This window comes from Dendrobium catenatum, unplaced genomic scaffold (genome assembly GCF_001605985.2).
Source record: "Dendrobium catenatum unplaced genomic scaffold, ASM160598v2 fragScaff_scaffold_1656, whole genome shotgun sequence".
Lineage (NCBI taxonomy): Eukaryota > Viridiplantae > Streptophyta > Magnoliopsida > Asparagales > Orchidaceae > Dendrobium > Dendrobium catenatum.
In genome coordinates this window covers 314,259-333,508 of record NW_021320118.1, presented here as the reverse complement: position 1 = coordinate 333,508, position 19,250 = coordinate 314,259, and the positions used below count along the sequence as shown (strand labels likewise).

The window sequence follows — 19,250 nt, the reverse complement described above, 5'->3', positions numbered from 1 at the left end:
ATCATGATTATTATTGTCACTTTCATCGAAGCAGAAGACATACTATTGAAGTTTGCGTACAGTTGAAAGGAAAAATTAAAGGGTTAATTCAATAGGGATATCTTCATCAATTCATTCAAAATTCACTTAATTGAAATGAAACTAATCATACTGGGGGTAGAAAAACAACAACAACAAAAACAAAATAATTATCAAATGATTGGAAAAATTAAAACTATTTTTGGAGGACCTCTAATGTCCTCTCAGGTTCTCTTCACTACCCTAGAAGAACCGGCATTGAAGAAATCTCGAAAATATCAATCCATCATTTTTAATGATTCTAACATAGAAGGGATCTAGACTCCTCACCAAGATCAACTTGTTATCAATGCTAGCATTGAAGGTACTTTCTATAATGTTAATTGAATCCTTATTGATAATGAAAGTTACTTGATGTTTTGTTCTACTCTACATTTCTCAATATAGGTTTAGTTAGAGAAAACTCCAACCAATTGCATGACCATTATATGGCTTTGATAATCGACTAGTAAGAGTTGAAGGAACAATCACACTCCCTATTAATTTGGATGGATTCCCTCAATAAACAACACATATGATTCAATTTATTGTTGTTAAGGAAGAATCCACGTACAATACTATCTTTGGAAGACCTTTGCAGTCAATTTTTGATGTTATCACTTCAGTGCCACACCTAAAGCTAAAATTCCCAACTCGAACTAGAATTGGTGAAGTGCGAGAAAATCAACAAGTGGCATAATCTTGCTATCTTAAAAAAGCTCAACCACACCAGTCTATTATCTTAAGCATCAAAATTTATGATCTCTAGAATGAAGACGTCACTCAAAGGGCTTCCCTCATGGAGGGCCTTTGAGTGCCCGAACCATGGGCTAAAGATCAAGTGAGCTATTATGCTTAAAAGAATCTTGGAGCTTCACCTCTGCCCCACGGCCCCACCACCGACATTCAGAAATATTATCAGTAGCTGCTATTAAAATTACTTACTATATAGCATATATGTTTTATGAATTTAAGTTAAATCATGGTTATATTGTGTTTTTTAATATAATAAGACTTCATATGACCATTATTATCATTATCTTCATTTCCAAACAAGATCACAGTGATTGTCCTAAACTAAATATAAAATCTAACATTGATTCAATAAATACACAATATTCATTGTATGTCAATCAATAGATGATCAATCCTAGGGGGATTCGATCTTACCTTTTTCGCACGTGTTAACATCATTGAGCAACACTCTGACAAAAATAACTTTGGATATGTCAAACATCATTGGTGGACTCTCTCAGCCACTTTCACATATGTTAGCGTCATTGAGCAACACTCTGACAAACAACTTCATATAGGTCAAATATCCTTGGTGGATTTTCTCAGCATCTTCCACATAAGTTAACTTTATCGAGGAACAATCTGACAAATAATATCAGATAAGTCAAAAATCTTTGATGGATTTTCTTAGTCTCTTCCATACAGTTTAACGTCATAAAGTAACGCTCTGACAAATAACCTTGGAAAGGAGCACCCATGGGGTAACCTCGTAGAAAAATTAGTATTGGACATGATCCTTACTAACTGGTTTCATGAATGAAAGCGGTTGACAGGGTCACCACTCATTTAAAAATATCAAAAAATTAAAGCCTCAAAAGATATATATATATATCTTCGAATCCTCAAAGTTAAAAGATGTATAAGGAATAAATGTCTATAATCAAGTTGCTTTAACTGGGAGGAAAATTAACAAACAAAAAATATTCTTACGTGAATATGTGATCTTCTTACTTCAAAAGTAAATATGAATGTATCAAAGCAATGCAACGTCCTAGAAATTACATAATAAAATTTATTTCAGGTTCGAGCACACAGTCATTTTCATAAGAAGCTAGAATAAAATTATATATAGTAAAGTGCTTTCATCAACATCATCTCATGCACTCTATTAAATCATGGTGGATGAGCACATGTCCGATTGGACCTTTCTAGGGCAATAATCAACACATCACTTAACTCCTTGCAAATCACCACCAAAAAATTAGACGTCCAATTAATTGGCAACATAAGTTTAATGCTATGCTGTTGCAGTTGACACATTTTTGGTTCCCATTCTTCTCAAGTTATCCACTATTTGTCAGCATCATGATACATACTTTCTATCTCCAAAAAAATGTAGCTCGACCATTAATCATCTTCAATATTATGCTCGTCCCCTGATTATCACTGGTTATCCTCTAGGGTGTTACTACCTCCATATCTCTTTATATCATTATTCAACGTAGAAGATTGTGGCTAATACTCTTTAAGTTATTGGTAGTTTAGCGGAGAATTATTATCCATCAGAACTTTTACACAAAGAGGGGTACTATAGCTTAGTAGGGGATGTCGCATATCTAAAAAATGAAATACTTCTAATATAAAAAGAAATGTAAGGGTCATTTCTTCTACACAATGAGGGGCACTAAAGTTTTATAAGGGACACCACCTATCCAAGATAATAGAATGTCTCTAATGTGAGAATAAGTGCAGGAAAGAAGGAGAAGAATTGCAAATGTTACTCCTTCAACACAAAGAGGGACACTAGAGCTTGATAGGGGATTTCACCTATCCAAGATAATGGAATGCCTCTATTATAAGACGAAATGTAATATTTACTCCTACACAATAAGGGGTACTAAAACTTGATAGGAGATGTCATTTATCCAAGATAGTGGAATGCCTCTAATGTAAGAAGAAGTGAAGAAGAAAAGGAGAAGAAAAAAAAAAGTTTGGAAGAAAAATTGCCCCCACCCCTAAGGGGAATATTTATATGTGGAAGAGAGGAGGAGATGCAGTGAATATTCCATAATATTTTGGAAATTTTTAATATATGTTTTGGAATTTTAAAAGCCAAAACTCAATTATTTTTATCAAAATTATATATTATTAATATTAAATTAAAATTTTATTCATATCGAGGAGGCACTAGGGTATATGAAAAGTTATTCTAGAATTTTTTGAGATTATTTAAAAGTTTTTAATTTTTAGAATTTGAAAGGTCAAAATTACTCTATAATTTAAAAAAAAAAAATTCTAACGGGGCGATGTACATGCCCCATTCAAGTGTAAGGCGTGCGTGCCAACCAATGCGTAGGGAGGGCTACTGGCACCGCCAGCCTGTTCCGGGCTAGATTTTCAGTTCAAACGATAAAATTTGGATGTTTTTGGGGTATCAGAAACCTTTTTTCTTTTTTTGGACATTCTGAACTATATTTTGATACATTTAGAGACAAATGAAGTCCCTACAGTTAGCTAAGTGTGATTTTGATTGGCGTGGTGACTTTAGTGCATGCTAAAATTATTATCAATACTGTTTTACTTGGTTCAAGGCTCTAAGGGATAGTCTATGTTGATGTCCAAGGAACAATCGCACCTCATAATTTGTCTGATGCTAAAAGTTGTACCTACTATTTTTCGAAAGCTCTGAGATATATTTTTGGACTTTGTAAGCTTTATTGTCCAAAAATAGGGGACAACTAATATGCCACCAAAAAATTGCCTTGATCGGCACGAATCTTGATGTAAATATGAATTGGAAATTTCTTAAATTAAAGTAGGAATCGTCCAAGCTCTGATTTCAACAAACTTATGGTCGAATTGAAAATCTCGACGAGATGAACACAACAATACCAAAATCAATTCAATCCAACCCCAAATGAACCCAAATCAAGGGTCCAAAGCATATTTGAAGGGTTTTAAGTATTAATTAGATAACCAGTTGATTGTCGAATATGACATGCTTATAGGAAAATCGAGCGGCTCGACAGGATGATTTCAATGAGCCTAAGATAAGTTAATTCTGACATCATTAAAACACATAAATTTTTTATAAATGTTTTATGATTAAAGGATCACTATCAGTCATCTGATGGAACACTCTATATAGGCATTTGATCTTCTCAATATTTACAAGACATGCCACTCTAAAAAAATTATAAATAGCCCCACATTCTTCACATGAAGAAAGGAGGAGAAAACTTGGGTGTTCTCTTGCCATGACTAATAACCATCAACATTCTTCCGGACCACCAACATTTTTTTAGATCACCGACGTTCTTCTCGACCACTGACCGTTGTTAGACTTCTACTTGTTCATTGGTCGCCGTCAGATTTCTTCCCAACCATCGACCATTGCTGAACTTGTGCTCATTCTTGGACCATCACCATATCTTTATACTAAGAATATATGTCTGAAGATTAACAAAACTATACAATACATTGTATTCTCCTTGTCCATGGAGTGAAGGACGTATTGACTTCTATAATATATTCAAATACTTATGGAATAGTTTCAATTGGGCAAGGCCCCATGGGTTTTTATTTTCTTAGGATTTTTCACATAAAAATCTTAGGTATTTTATTTATCATCTATTTGCTTAGACTTTCATACATTGCTAAGATAAAGTATTTTCAAAATTTTCTGCCCGCAATAGTCTTAATGATGTCAAAACCAATTATCCTAAGTTTGTTAGATTCGTCTCACCGAGATGCTTAATTTGATCATAAGCATGTAATATATGGAGATTGTTTTGTACCTCAATTAATATTTAAAAGTTCTCAAATATGTTTCACGTGCTTGATTAAAGCACATTTGGAATCAAATTGAATCATTTTGAGTGCCAATGTATTGACTTGTCGAGATGTTCAGTTCAAATATAAATTTACTGAAATCGGATTTCGATGATCATGAATTAAATTCTAAAAGTTTTCAATTCAAATGTTGCATCGACATTCATATTCATCAAGCAAAATTTTTTTTTAAAGATTTATCATAACTAATGAGAAGGATGAATGAAATAAGGGCTATATAAAAGCTCAGGGATAAGCTAAATAAGCCAAGCATGTGTGCTGCTGTTTTATGTTGGTTCTATAGAAATCCATTTTACATTAATGATATTATATAAATAATAAATAATAATTTTTTTTTTTTTAGTTTTGATTTAATTATTAAGCACGCGCCTGTGTAAAGCACGCGCCTCATTCGCCTGACCGCACCGAAGGAGATTTACAATCAGCCGTCCCTGATCTGATGGTTTGATAGATAAGCGCAGAAGGTTGGCGGTCTTCTATAAGATCCCTCCGGACCCCTGCTGTAATCTGATCTCCATAGAGGAGTTGAGGGGGCTGAGAAAGGGAGAGCGAGGATGAAGATTTTCCATGTCCCTTGCCTCGAAGACAACTACGCCTACTTGTATTGTATCCTCTTCCGAAAACCCTAATTTTATCTTTGTTCCGCGTCATTTGCTTTCCTCAATCCATGCTTTTCAATGACAGAATCGTGGATGAGAGCACGAAGGAGGCGGCCGCCGTCGATCCCGTCGAGCCAGAGAAGATAATCCGCAAGGCGAGCGAAATCGGCGCCGACCTCAAGCTCGTTCTCACAACACACCATCATTGGTTCTCTCCACCTTCTTTGTCACCCTTGATTTTCTTATTATTGTTTTAAAACGGCTACCATAAGTGCCATGGACGAGTCTGAAACTACGATTGTTTTTTGGGTAGCTTGTTTAATTTATGCTTATTTTGTAATCATTATTTTCGATAGGGATCATGCTGGTGGGAATGAGAGGATCAAGGATTTGGTGCCTGGAATCAAAGTTTTCGGTGGTTCACTTGATAGCGTCAAAGGATGCACCAACAAAGTGGATAACGGGGATAAGGTTACTCTGGGCTCAGATGTCAATATATTGTGTCTTCACACTCCCTGGTATGATGCATTATCTTTGTTTTGGTAATACTTCATTCAGTTGTAATAAATCTCCTTTTTTATTTTGTTTCTAGCGCCGCATAAGTTTTATTTATTGTATGAAACTTTTTTCGTGTTAGAATAATTGATTGAAGTTGAAGGAACTAAGCCGAAATTTATGTGATATGGATATTTAACTTCTCCTTGTTGGTCATCTTGCGCATGGATTTCCTTAATGCGATTCGTTTGAATTGTTGTTTATGATCTTATGGAATCTGAGTTGTATTTGAAATTACACCGTGTTCGTCTGGAAATGAGTATTTCACCTGAAATGAGTATTTCTACAAGTGGTAAAATTTTTAAAGAAAATTAAATTTTTCTAGGACTTCTAATTTCTCTTAAACCGTGTTTCAAAACTCAAGATAATAAGCTAAGAATTGCTCTCCTCATTAATAAGTTTTCTTTGCTATGCTTGTAATATAACAATGGAAAAATTCAAATATCAATGCCGGCTTGTTACTCAAAATTAAATGAAGTTATATTTCATTTGACTATTTATGCATGATTGAGTTTTTCTATCAACATTCAAATTTAAGATCAAGATAAGTGTATCATGACATAAGAACAACTCGGTTATTGAGTTGGTCTATCTATATGAAGTTGCGGCCATAGATCAAATATAAAGAAGAAATATGTGGTTTTCAATTTCATTCCTCAAAACACTACTTTATTTGTTCATTTTGAAACAGATTGTTGAAATGATTTTAGATGCTATAAGATGCATCCTTAGAAGCCTCCGTTTGATTTTGGTGTTCTTGCTGTACAAAATGAGTATATTATTTATTGGACTGTTTTGTGATTGCATGAACCATTTTGATTAGGAATTCCTAAAAAGATTGGTCTTTTACCTTAATTTTTTGAAAAATTAAAAGATGTCTTTAATGCTTTAAACTGCTTCAAAAAGGGTTTTATATCAAATTATAGAGAAAGATTTTGTTAGTTCGCTACTATGCGAGATTTAAACATTACTAATATGCTTACCGTCCCTCCTTGCCCCATTTGAAGGCATGCATATGTAATATTGAGTTTTATCCCTATTAAACTACCCAACCTTTCTAACTTTAATTTTATGCTTAGAATCTAAAAAAATGTTTCAAGATCAAACTTTGATTTGTTTGTGATGTTCCTGTCAGCCATACAAAAGGTCATATAAGTTATTATGTCACGAGTAAAGAAGAAGAAGATCCTGCTGTTTTTACTGGAGACACATTGGTAATTTTTACCATTTTATTTTTTAGAATTCTAATATATTAGCATTTTTAGCAACAGAAGGCTCAACGCCTTTTTTCTACTGATTTATAGTTTATTGCTGGTTGTGGAAAGTTCTTTGAAGGAACTGCTGAAGATATGTACCAATCATTATCTGTGACATTAGGTTCATTGCCAAAACCTACTAGAGTATTTTGTGGGCATGAGGTAATTCTCTGATTCTTTGTGATTTTTGTTGATTTTCATTAATGATGTGCTTATTCTTTGTTTCATTTTTGAACTTGTTCAAACAGATTTATTTTATTAAAAAAAGGAAAATATTCCGTGAGGAAGTTTGTTCACATAGCATAGGATGTATATCTTAATAATATAAAGAAAATGTTAAAAAAAATATTTCCCCTAGAGTAAGAATGTAAGATTATTGAAAGGTCTTTCAAGATAGTTAACTATAATTGGAGTTCTTTAGTTGAACCTAATCTATTATGGGATTAGATGTGTAGTTTTATTAAGAAACTTGTTGTAGAGGTCTCGGGTGATTCTAATAATAGATCGTTCATTAATAAGTAGATTTGGTTGTGGATTAAGGTACAAAAGGCTGTTTAGGAAAAGAAGTATGGTTTAAAAGAGTGGCAATAGATGAATACTTCTAATGCGTATAACTTTTATAAGAAAGCTTGAAGTCTTGCAAAGATGTTGATGAGCAAAGCAAAAAATATAACCTTTAGCACTTATGATAGGTTGGGAGCTTAAAAAAAGGGAGAAAATAAGATATATGAATAGCTAAGTTTAGAAAGAAGAGATCTAAGGATTTCATCAAGTTAGATGCTTGATACATTAAAAGTGAAGATAATTAGATCTTAGTTAATGATGAAGATATGAATGAAAGATAAAAATGCTAATTTAAGAAATTATTAAATGATAATTTTATTGAAGAGCATAATATGCAATTTTTTATTGTAGACTGATCCGAAAAAAGAAGTAGATTTAGCTCTAAAGGCCATGCTTGATACCTATTGAGATTTGAAGAGTTAGGAATGATATTGTACTGGTTTGGTTAACAAATATTTTTTATAGAAATTTTAATATTAAGTGGATGCCAAATGAGCGGAGAAGAAGCATTTTAACATTAATATTTGTGAAGAAAATATATATTTAAAATTTTGATAATAAGTAATGGAAGATAGACTTAAAAAATACATTGGTATTGGAGAATTAATTTGATTTTATATAAAAAAGATCCATTATAGAAGTTATTTTAATGCCAAGATAACTATTGGAAAAGTTTAGAGAGTAGAAAAATGGTTTTCATGCCGTTTTTATTGATCTTAAAGAAGGTTTGTGATTGAAAAGCATGAGATTTGAATTGTTTTGTATAAGAAAAAATGTGTTTTCCAAAGACATGTTAAAGTTCTTGAAGATATATATGATAGAATATTGATTACTATTAAACTAGCTAAGCGACCAAATAATTTTTAATTATAGTTGATGATCAACATCAAATCTAGAACTTTTTGTATTGGTTAAATATGCTTACAAATGATATTCAAATTGAGGTGCATTAGTATATATTTTTAGAAGATAATTCTAATTGTTTAGATATATAATAAAATAAGTAAAAAGTTAAGACAATGAAGAAGTGTTATAGAAGACTAAGGCCTTAGGATTAAATGAACAAATAATTGACTATTTGGTATGTAATTTTAGTTGGTATGATATTAATAATTATTTGTCATTATTACTAGAAAATGAAATGATATTTAGATGTGATAGATATAAGTATCTTGGTTTTGTATTGTAGAAGAATAGGGATATAAATATTGATATAATTTTTAGAGTTAAGATTTGATTTCTAAAATAGGGAGGTGTTTTATGAGCATGATGCACTTAAAGCAAATCATGCAACTTTAAAGGTAAATTTTGAGATATAATGAGGCCAATTGTATTGTATGCATCTGAGTGTTGGTAAAGAGATCATTGATAGCCAAATTAATTATGATAGAAATGAGAAGTTTAAGATGAATGTGTGAACAAATTAAAACACTAGTTGTTGAATGATTTTATTAAAAAAATTATGAGAGTAGTATACATTGAATATAAGATAAAGCTGAGTCTGGGTAGTTTGAATAATGCCAATACTGATGATAACTAAATTAGGAAATTAGTATTCGATGGATTAAACTATATGCTCTTTTCCGAAGAGCTTACCTTAAATGGTGCTTAGTTTGGTGTGCATGACTTCACTTTGTTCAAAATGGACTTCTGTAATTGGTTGGTCCTGCAGTTTGCCCACTAAAGATTTGATGCTCTGAACAATTTTAGCTGAAAGACATTTCTGCTTCCATTTCATCATTATTATCATTGCAGAGATAGTGTAACATTGGCATGCTTTGGTTGTGCTATGTGAAATCAGTTTGCGGCATAGGCTTGTGTACTTTAGTGCACTTTAAGAGAAAAAAATGTAGAATAGATACTCCGGCTTATGCTACTATTCTTGTGTGCATTTCTAGGAAAAGGATATAGGATGGATACATTTTTTCTGTCTCCTAGCTACTTAATGAGTAACATAAACAGTAACTTCCTAGCAGCATGTTTGCGGTTTGTAACTTTACATAATGATGATGATGGCCAATAATTGATCTTAGAAAAGAAAAAATAAATACAATTTTTTTTCCTTATCCATGTAGAATTTATCAAAATTAATAGTTGTTATAGTGGTTGTTCATATTTTGTGGTTACAGTTGCTATTCTACTCTTAAAAATTTCGTATGTGGTAACATTTTAGAGATGTCCAGTACACAGAGAAGAACTTGAGGTTTGCATTAACTGTGGAGCCAGATAATAAGGAAATATCTCAGAAGCTTCAATGGTCTCAGCAGCAAAGAAAAGCAAATTTCCCAACAATCCCCTCGACCATTGGAGAGGAGTTTGAAACTAATCCGTTCATGCGTGTTGATTTACCCCAACTACAGGTACTGGAATATTTGCGTGATTTTTTTTCTTCACATAGTTATTCCTTTTGTTGTGAATTAAAGTTGGGATGATTAACTTCAAGCAACTATTTTGATCGGCATTTTCCTTCAGTCGTTTGGTATGTCATGCTTTGTTGTGTAATAAAAAGAGCAATTAAAAAAGCTGAAACATTAATGGTTAGATGAATATTTAGAGGAACAGGCCTCAATGTAGATGTATTGAGGGGGTGCTTATTGGATGATCTTGTATTTATAGCAGGGGAGAGTAAAAAATTGTTGTACTTATCCTCTTTTATTCTTCTCCAAATAACACATTTTCTATTGTTAATTTAGTTATAATGAACATTTCATTATATAAGAATATAGAAAATGAGTTATTGAAATTAAAAGATAAAATAAATCTCCAAAAAATTGGCAGATGATTGGGATCACTTTTATATTTATATTTTTATTTTTGTTTTTTTTTTAACATATTTCTTTTGTGCATTTTATAAATATCTTATTTTTCTCTAAAAATATCAATGCCAACAATTGCCACCGCTTTATTTCTTTTACCTCTTGTATGATGTATGGTTGATTGTTTTTTGCCTGCACTAATCGAACAATAAATAACAATGTAGAGATTCAAATTAATTATTCTTTTATATTTTTTTTTTCTTTTCTCTATTTTACCCGTTTACATAACCTTATCTAACTATCCTTTTGGCTTTTTTTTATTATTATTCAACAAAGGTGGATGAGATATTTTGCTAAACTTTTTAATGAAGATTGTGAAAATTAAGAAAATGAAGGGTGGAAAAGCTGTTGGACCTGATGATATTCCAATAGAGGTGTGGAAATACTTAGGAGATGAAGGAATTTCTTGGCTTACTAAACTTTTTAATACTATTTTGAAGATTAAAAAGATGCCAGATGAGTGGAGAATGAGTGTGTTAATACCTATTTTTAAGAATAAAGGTGATGCACAAGATTGTGCAAATTATAGAGGTATTAAGTTATTGTGTCATACTTTAAAACTATGGAAGCGAGTTATGGAGCATAGGTTGCGGCGTGATACTAATGTTTCTCAAAATCAATTTGGATTCATGCCGGGTAGGTCGACTATGGAAGTCATACATTTATTAAGAGGTTTGATGGAGAAATATAGAGAAAATAAAGATGATCTACATATGATATTTATTGATTTAGAAAAAGCATATGATAAAGTTCCAAGAGAAGTGTTATGGAGAGTTCTTGAAAAGAAAGCAAAACACAAAAAATACCACTTAACTTTATAAAAGAGTTTAAAAACTGTTGAATTTATTTTGAGTTTTAATATATCCTTAGTATTATCTAAATAACAATTTCATTGCAATGTACATTCCAATACGACCTAAACTAACCCAAACAAACGTAGGTTGAGACTGTTGAGTCAGCATTCTCTTTGGTATACAGATGCCAAATGGTACATTATTGTATGTCAGGCTAGGTTAACTCATACCAGGCTAACCTAACTAAAGTCAGGCTTACCTGACTCAAATCAGGTTTGCCAAAGCTATGCTTGTTATTATGTATTTCTTCCTTGTAAAATTGGAGGAGCTATATATGGTAAATTGTATTACTTCTGAAAATTTTATGTATCATTTATAAATATTTGCTATTTATCAGTGCCGGTAAAAGTTTTGTGGCTGAAATTTTGATGCTGAGGAGAGTTATAGCAACGGGAAAAATGGCTCTTCTTGTTCTTCCCTATGTATCAATTTGTGCAGAAAAGGTACTTTCATTCATCGTTTCGTTGTTAATTATAGGATTTTTAGTATCATTAATATGTTTTACACAATTTCATGTAGGCTGAACATTTGGAACTACTACTTCAGCCTCTTGGCAAGCATGTGCGTAGCTTCTATGGAAACCAAGGTGGTGGCTCACTTCCCAAAGATACATCAGTAGCCGTTTGTACAATCGAGAAAGCCAATTCCTTGATTAATAGGTTGTTAGAAGAGGGTCGTCTTTCTGAAGTTGGAATTATTGTGATTGATGAACTTCATATGGTGAGTTGTCTATTTGATTCTTATATTATCTTGTTTAATTCATGTATGTAAATCAAAGCTATAATTTTCTCTCTTTTTTAGATCAACAAACTCTTTTTAGATGTGAATCATGATAATCGGGGCAGCATAGAAACCTGGAATTTATTTGTGTGAATATAGTTTCCATACCTTTTTTCTCATGAAAAGAGGTAGAGAGGCAAAAGGTGGAGAGATGCATGGAAGAGAAATAAATACATAAAATTGATACTGATATGTGTAAGTGAACACTGACATATTTATAAAAATTAGAGCCAAACAACAGTTGATTCAATTTTTATACTAAATTGATGTATGATATGCAACATGATAGTAAAACAACCATGAAATTTGAAAATAAAGACTTTAGTATCAAATTCTCAAGCTGTTGATGTTGATTCCTCAATAACCGTTTGTCAAATCCTTAAAGCAAGAAAGCTAGGGAGAGCCTCAATAAGGGCTGACAAAATTTTTGATAAGACATTAGTCAGAGATTTCAACATGTGTATCGTCGACATAGTCATGGGTCGACGGTTAAGATTCAGAGCCTGTATTTGTGATGTATTTTCTGTTTTATGTTTTATGTTTCCCCTTTTACCCCTATGGGGAGTTGAGTCTATGTTGTAGCCCGAGGGCAATTTAGTCTTTTTTGTTTTCTTTTATTTGGGCCTATTTATAGGAGGCCTCTTGCATTGTACTAGTGGATGATTATTGAATGAAGTTTTATGTTCTTTGTTTTGATCTCTAAGTGAGTTCATGATAGGAGAAACCCGAGGAGGGTGATAACAAGACCTGTCAACCGTCGGAGGATTCCAATGTTCGCGGCCCCGATCTCTTCTTCTTCCCTAACATATACGTCCTCTCCTAACCCCTCACCCGCCGGCCTCCCTAACCAATACCCTTTTTTTTTCTTCCCACAACCCGAGCCCTACCCCATACCGCCGGCCTCCTTGGATGCCCCACCCGCAGGCCAAACACCTAGCCGCCGGCCTCCCCACCTCCACCTTCCCTTTCCTTAATTTAACCACCGACCTCCTCTTCCCCCATTATTTTCAAAATTTGAAATTCAAATTGAGTTTCAAAGTTTCCAAATTTGACTAAAGCCAAATTAGGAAAGTTTCCAATGAGAATCTGATGAGGTCATCGATAGCCGAAATCTCCTATCGATGACCTCATCATTCTCCCCGGGTGGGAGAGAACTCGACCCCGTCGAGTGCGTACTACGGAAGCTCTCATATACTTGTACCATCAGTTTTATTATTATGCTTTTATTTTCGTAGTTTCCCATTTTACCCCTGAGGGTAGTAGTTGCTTTTGTAGCCCCAAGGGGCATTTTAGACTTTTGTACTTTCTTTTCTTTGGAGCCTATTTATATGGTCATTGTATCTTGTATGAGAATTATTGAATGAAAATTTGTGATTTGTGTTCTCTTTGTGAGTGCCAAAGATGTGGATCTCTTTGTGAGTTCCATTAGAGATCTCTTAGTGAGTTCTCGAATTACTACATGCAATCACCTTCTTCCCTCCACTCATCTCCCGCATGCAATTCGCAATCGTGGAAAGGAGCCAAATTCTCGTGAGAAGTTAGCTTCCTTGGAGTCCACCCGCCGGCCACCCGAGGCCCGCTGGCCAATCACCTTGCCGCCGGCCATCCTCCCCCCTCCACCTTCTCTCCACTTTCTTTCCCCCACCACTTCCTCATGGAAATTTGAAATTTTCAAATTTCACTACTTGCCAAATTGGGAATTTCCAATTTTGTAAAGTTTTGAAAATTAATCCAAAACAAAAATTGCATGATAGTGGATTTTATTTCATATTTTCCTAGTCAACAATTCTTACTTGGAAACCCTCATTCCCCCTTCCCCAATTCCCTCCCTCTCTAGCTCATGCCGCCGGCCCCCATATGGGAAATCCATTAATTGCTCAATTACTCCCCCCTAATTTTAATTTGAAATTCAAATTAGAATTAAATTTTTCCCTCCCCTTCTTTTAAAACTGAAATATTTTCAGTTTTATTTCTTCTCCCCCTCTCTCTCCCTACCGTCGGTTCACCCTATTCCCTCCCATAATTGAAAATTTCAATTAATGCCTTAATTACATTAATTGCAATTTCAAAATCCCTAAATTTTCCCTCCTCATATTCCAAAACTGAAATCAAATTTCAGTTGTGCACCTAGCCCGCCCCCTCTCCTCCCTGCTCTTCCGCCGGCCGACCCTCTCCCTTAGCCAAGCCGCCGTTCCACCCCTCCTCCTTGGAAGATCTTGCTTGCGGCGACCTTCCGGATCCACCCCAAGGATGCATGGACGAACCCGAGTGGAACTACGGGTTTGAATACGACCGCAACGGAAGAGTCAACATCTTGCGATCACAATTCTTTGACGTCGGATTTGACTTCGACGATACCGTCGAAGAATACTTGGACCGAATCTTGCCGACGCTTGTAGACTCCATTGACGAACACTTCTCCGTCTACACTTGGATTATCAAAGGTCGAGCTATCGCGCCTCCTCCGCCTCCGAGATCCTCTTCCATGGCAACATTCCTTGGTACCTCCATCTTAGTGGCAACCTCCATGCTAGTTTGGACAATCTTCCGTCGCTCAACTTAGTCTCTGTAGGAAGAGAGTGTTAAAGGTCTCAAAGTGTGAACAATTTGGTATTAACTGTGGTATTTTTATTTACTAGCCTTTGTTTTATGTTTTCCTTCGCATTTTCTTAAACGATTTAGCTCTCTTATTGTAGTTTCTTTGCCTAGCAAATTGAACACCGCGAATTACTTATAATTGACTTAACTTTGATGCATTATTAAATAATTTGTGGAGCTAACATTTAATTCTCTTTTTAAATTCTTGTGTAACTCCCCATTGCATCACATCAGTTTGGTATCAGAGCATGGTTGCTCACCCGGGATGCGAATTCGACGGAGTCGAGTCGAGTCGAGTCTTTTCCACCCCGGGAGAATGATGCGGACATCCAACCGTCCATGCCAATCTGAGGAGGAGGTGAAGATCGACGACCGAGATCATTTTGCTTTATTTTCGTTTATTAAGTGTATTTTAATTTAGTTTTGCAATTTCCCATTTTACCCTCTTGTTTTATGTAAGCCCGAGGGGCGAATGTGTCTTTTAATTTCTCTTAAAGCCTATATATAGAGGCCCATTCTCTTGTATTTGGATGGATTATTGATAATGAAAAATTTTATTTTAGTATTGATCTCTTAGTGAGTTCAGAAGGATCTCTTTGTGAGTTCCGACTTTCCCAAGATCTCTTTGTGAGTTCTTGAGGAGAGTTTCGCGGATCTCTTTGTGAGTTCCGAGATTCTCAATATCTCTTTGTGAGTTCTTGAGGAGAGTTTCGCGGATCTCTTTGTGAGTTCCGAGATTCTCAAGATCTCTTTGTGAGTTCTTGAGGAGAGTTTTGTGGATCTCTGTGTGAGTTCCGACATCCCTATAATCTCCTTTGAGATCTTGAAGTTTAAGAGCGTGAGGTTAGAAATTCCAAGATTTCCCCAAACTTCTCATCCTCTACCAAGCTCGGGCTTTTCCTCCCCAAGTTCTCCTTGCCGCCGGCCCTGTTGGCCCGTCCAGAAATTCACCAGCCATCCCTTAGGCCGACGCCCACCAACCCCCACCTCCCCCTCTCTTCCTCCTTGGAATAAAGAAATTTCTTAATTAGGAGAGGCTCACAATTAATGACAATTCAAATTCAAAATTTGAATTTGAATTAGCATTAATTACTCCTTAAATTTGTCCCTCCAATTAAGCCAATAACCATTAATTTAAATCTGAAATTTAATTTTAGATTTAAATCAATTAATCATTTAATCCTCCCAATTAATGACAATTCAAATTCAAAATTTGAATTTGAATTAGCTTTAATTACTCCTTAATTTCAGATTTCCATTCTCTCTCCCCAAATTGATTTGGGCTTTAATTAATCTTGCCACCTAGGCAAGTATATGGCATTTACGTTTCACATCAAAAAGGATTCATGTAGCCGACCCCACGTAGTGGGATAAAGGCTTGATGTTGTTATTGTTGTATTATATAGATTGAAGGAATTGAAAATCACGAACATTCATGTTCAAAATGAAAATAAGTTGTTGAATATTATTGATGAAAATGATCTTATGATTTCACCTGTTTTTTTTGAACTTCAAATGATAGATTTATATAGTTGGTTAAAAAATAACTACAAATAATTGGCAGACATGATCATAGGATCTATTTCTTATTTTGGTTGCCTTGAGGATTAAGCCTTGTGTTAAATTTTTAGTTAATTTAATTCTATCCATGTGCTTTAGAGTATGTATATTTTAAATTAGTATTAAATTCCTTCAATAATCCTAATTTTCATAATATGACTTTTTTAACAATTATAATTATCTTAAAATATTTATCAACTATAATTTTAAGAGTATTTTTTCAAATTTTCATTAATTTAATCATTGTTAATTGCAATTGTTTGTAATGATAAATTTTTTAAATTGATCTCTAATAAAAATTAAATAAATAATTTGACTTACAATTTTTTTAATATGATTTTAGAAATTTTAAAATTTATTCTAGTGCACTCCATTTTCGTGCAATTATACTAGTTTTTATGTATGTGTGAGTGTATATGTTCCAACTAATGATTCTTTGGTCGTTGAGTATTCAAAATTCCTATTAAAGCTTTAACCTTTAAAAAGACCAACAACAAGTTTTTATCCCATTTTGTGGGTTCGGCTATATGAATCATTTTTTTTATTATGTCCTATTAAGAGTTAAATTCTCATTTAAACGTAATAAAAAATGTTATGTTTAATATTTTATAACCAAGTCTTTTTAGGTCTACCTCTACCTTTCTTAGCATAGGCTAGATTTAGCACATCTACTCTCCTAATAAGCTCATTGAAAAGTTTTATGCAATCAAACCATCTAAGGCAACTCTCTATTTTTCACTAGAGCTACTCTGATGGTTTCACTTGTATACTCATTCACATTCAGTCTTTAAGTTTAAAGCCACTCATCCACTTGAGCATCATCATCTCTGCGACACTTAACTTTATGCTTCTCTTTTAATAGACAACATTTGAAATTTAGGCATGTAACAAAGAGATTTGACTGTCATTTCATTCCTTAATACATTTATTAAATGAGTTTTTGATAATGTTAACTCTTTAGCAACATTTAGTAAATCTAACCAAACCATCTGATTTGACCTATTCGGCCATGAATCGGTCAATTGAATAGTCATGGTAGCTTTAAAAACCAGTGTTACATAGAATCGGCAGGAACAAGATTGAACTGGCGGTTCAAATGAGGAATCGATGAACTATCCTGGTTATATAGAATCAGTCAGTTCAAATGATGCCATATTAAACATTGTTGATTGATGTTCTAATAGCTGAAATTTATTATCATAAAGTTTAAACATATAAAATTTATTGAGTTGTAATAGGTTAATATCAAAACCCCACAACCCTATTCCCACAAATGACCAAAATTAAAACCAGTTGTCCTCCCTCATATGTGATTTCGTCCTCCCTTGCTATTTCTTCTCATAGATGATCCTCTGCCTCTCTCGTTGTCATGTTTGAACCACAACGTTTTTGCTCCTTCACTTTGCATTTTGTATTATTTTTTTATAATTATGATTTATATTTTGTGTATAGTCGTTGATTTATAGTTATCATAAATATTATTTGTATATGAATTCTGTTTATTTTTAGTCAAATATTTGCATTATTGCATATTGTTATATCATTTTGATTTAATTAATTTTAATATTCCCCCGTTTGACCTTGGTCTAATCACTGAATCTTAAACATCTCTTTCTTTCAGTTCTATCTACAGTCAGTTTTCACAACTATACTTTTTAGTGCTCATCTTTTAGGCTGTAAAAGATAAGCATTCATCCTGTAATTATTAAAATTACAGAATGATTACTTCTTATATCTTCTGTCTTCTGTAATTACTCTCTAGCTAATCTTATACAGAATGATTCTTCTTAGAGTAAATAATAGTTTTCTTAAGGCTTCGTTTGGGACGGCTTTTTCATTGCTTTCTAAAACAGAGTTTTAATACAAAAATAAAAAAATTTGTAATAAAACTCCGTTTTAGAAAGCAATAAAAAAACCGTCCCAAACGAAGCCTAAATCTCTTATTTACTTCTCTATTAAGCTCGCCTCGCCATACTTCTCTTCTGTAAAGATAAGCATTCATCCTGCAATTATCTGAACCATAATTCTATATTACATGTCTTTGTTAAATGATTTTTTTTTTATAAAGAAATTGAGACTTTTTGACTTTGTCTGTTTTAGTGAAATGGCCTAAGCTTCTGATATTGCAGGCCAAAGTAGGCTGTCAATCTGCAGTTGAAGCTCTGAGGGAACTCAGAAGGCTGAAGGATAACTGGAGAGGTTGAATGGAATCAGAATCTCTATCAGGTTAGTCCTATCAATGTGGCATCGATGCATTAACCTAAACCCTAGCTGTGTCTTGTCTCTAAAATAAGTAATATTAGACATAATCACATGCTTTTGCACTTTCAACCCTACAGATGTTGGTATAAGAACGAGAAATAAATTATGCTGCTTTTCCTATTTAGAATTACAATGGAGTGAATGATGATAATGACAGCACAAATTGAGCTACGCGGCTTATAGCTTTTGGAGCTTTTGCATCTATTCTATCTAATTGCTCAAATATTTAAGGGTGTGTTTCGGGGGAATTTATTAGGTGCGGAAACCGGACGTAGAGATGCATCCGGATTACTAGATGCACTGCTTACGCTCTGCTTACACTATGCGTATTTGTAGATACACAGAAAATAATCAGCAAATCCTCACAACTAAATATTTGTTGTTTATTTATTGCAAATATGCAGTAAATACACAGAGCGTAGGCAGAGCTTGGTACGCAGCAATCCGGAAGATTCTCTACGTCCAGTGTTCGCGCCTAATAATTTCCCGTGTTTCAGAGATGTTTTAACAATGTTATTTTGTGAACTCTTTCCATCTGAATTTCTATTTGACTAACATCTTCTAGAATTTGGGAAAGCTAATGTTTTATTTCTTAACAAGAAAAAAAAAATTACTTTTTACAATAACTTTTAAATTTTTTATTTTTCTTTCGCGTCTAATTTAACTAGTTGTAACTATCCCAAACAGATCGCTTTGATTAGTAGAAGTGTATTTCAGCTTTTGAATGAGCACCATGGTAAAGACCACTCTCTTTAGACTCCA

The 19,250-nt window shown here is 33.7% G+C and overlaps 1 protein-coding gene across 1 annotated transcript; it reads left to right on the top strand.

The window, feature by feature from the left end:
• Positions 1–5,083: 5,083 nt before the first annotated feature.
• Positions 5,084–18,697, top strand: LOC110105784 (hydroxyacylglutathione hydrolase cytoplasmic). Its single transcript, XM_020835423.2, has 7 exons — positions 5,084–5,245; positions 5,329–5,451; positions 5,600–5,761; positions 6,934–7,012; positions 7,103–7,216; positions 9,802–9,978; positions 18,356–18,697. Exons 1-7 carry the CDS (start codon positions 5,199–5,201, stop codon positions 18,428–18,430), a joined length of 777 nt encoding a protein of 258 aa, XP_020691082.1. The 5' UTR covers positions 5,084–5,198; the 3' UTR covers positions 18,431–18,697.
• Positions 18,698–19,250: the final 553 nt, after the last annotated feature.

Coding starts and splice junctions, on each gene's coding strand:
- LOC110105784 (XM_020835423.2), top strand. CDS start 5,199: ATGAAGATTTTCCATGTCCCTTGCCTCGAAGACAACTACGCCTACTT. Junction 7,217..9,801: donor GAGTATTTTGTGGGCATGAG/GTAATTCTCTGA, acceptor AGAGATGTCCAG/TACACAGAGAAGAACTTGAG. Junction 9,979..18,355: donor TTGATTTACCCCAACTACAG/GTACTGGAATAT, acceptor CTGATATTGCAG/GCCAAAGTAGGCTGTCAATC.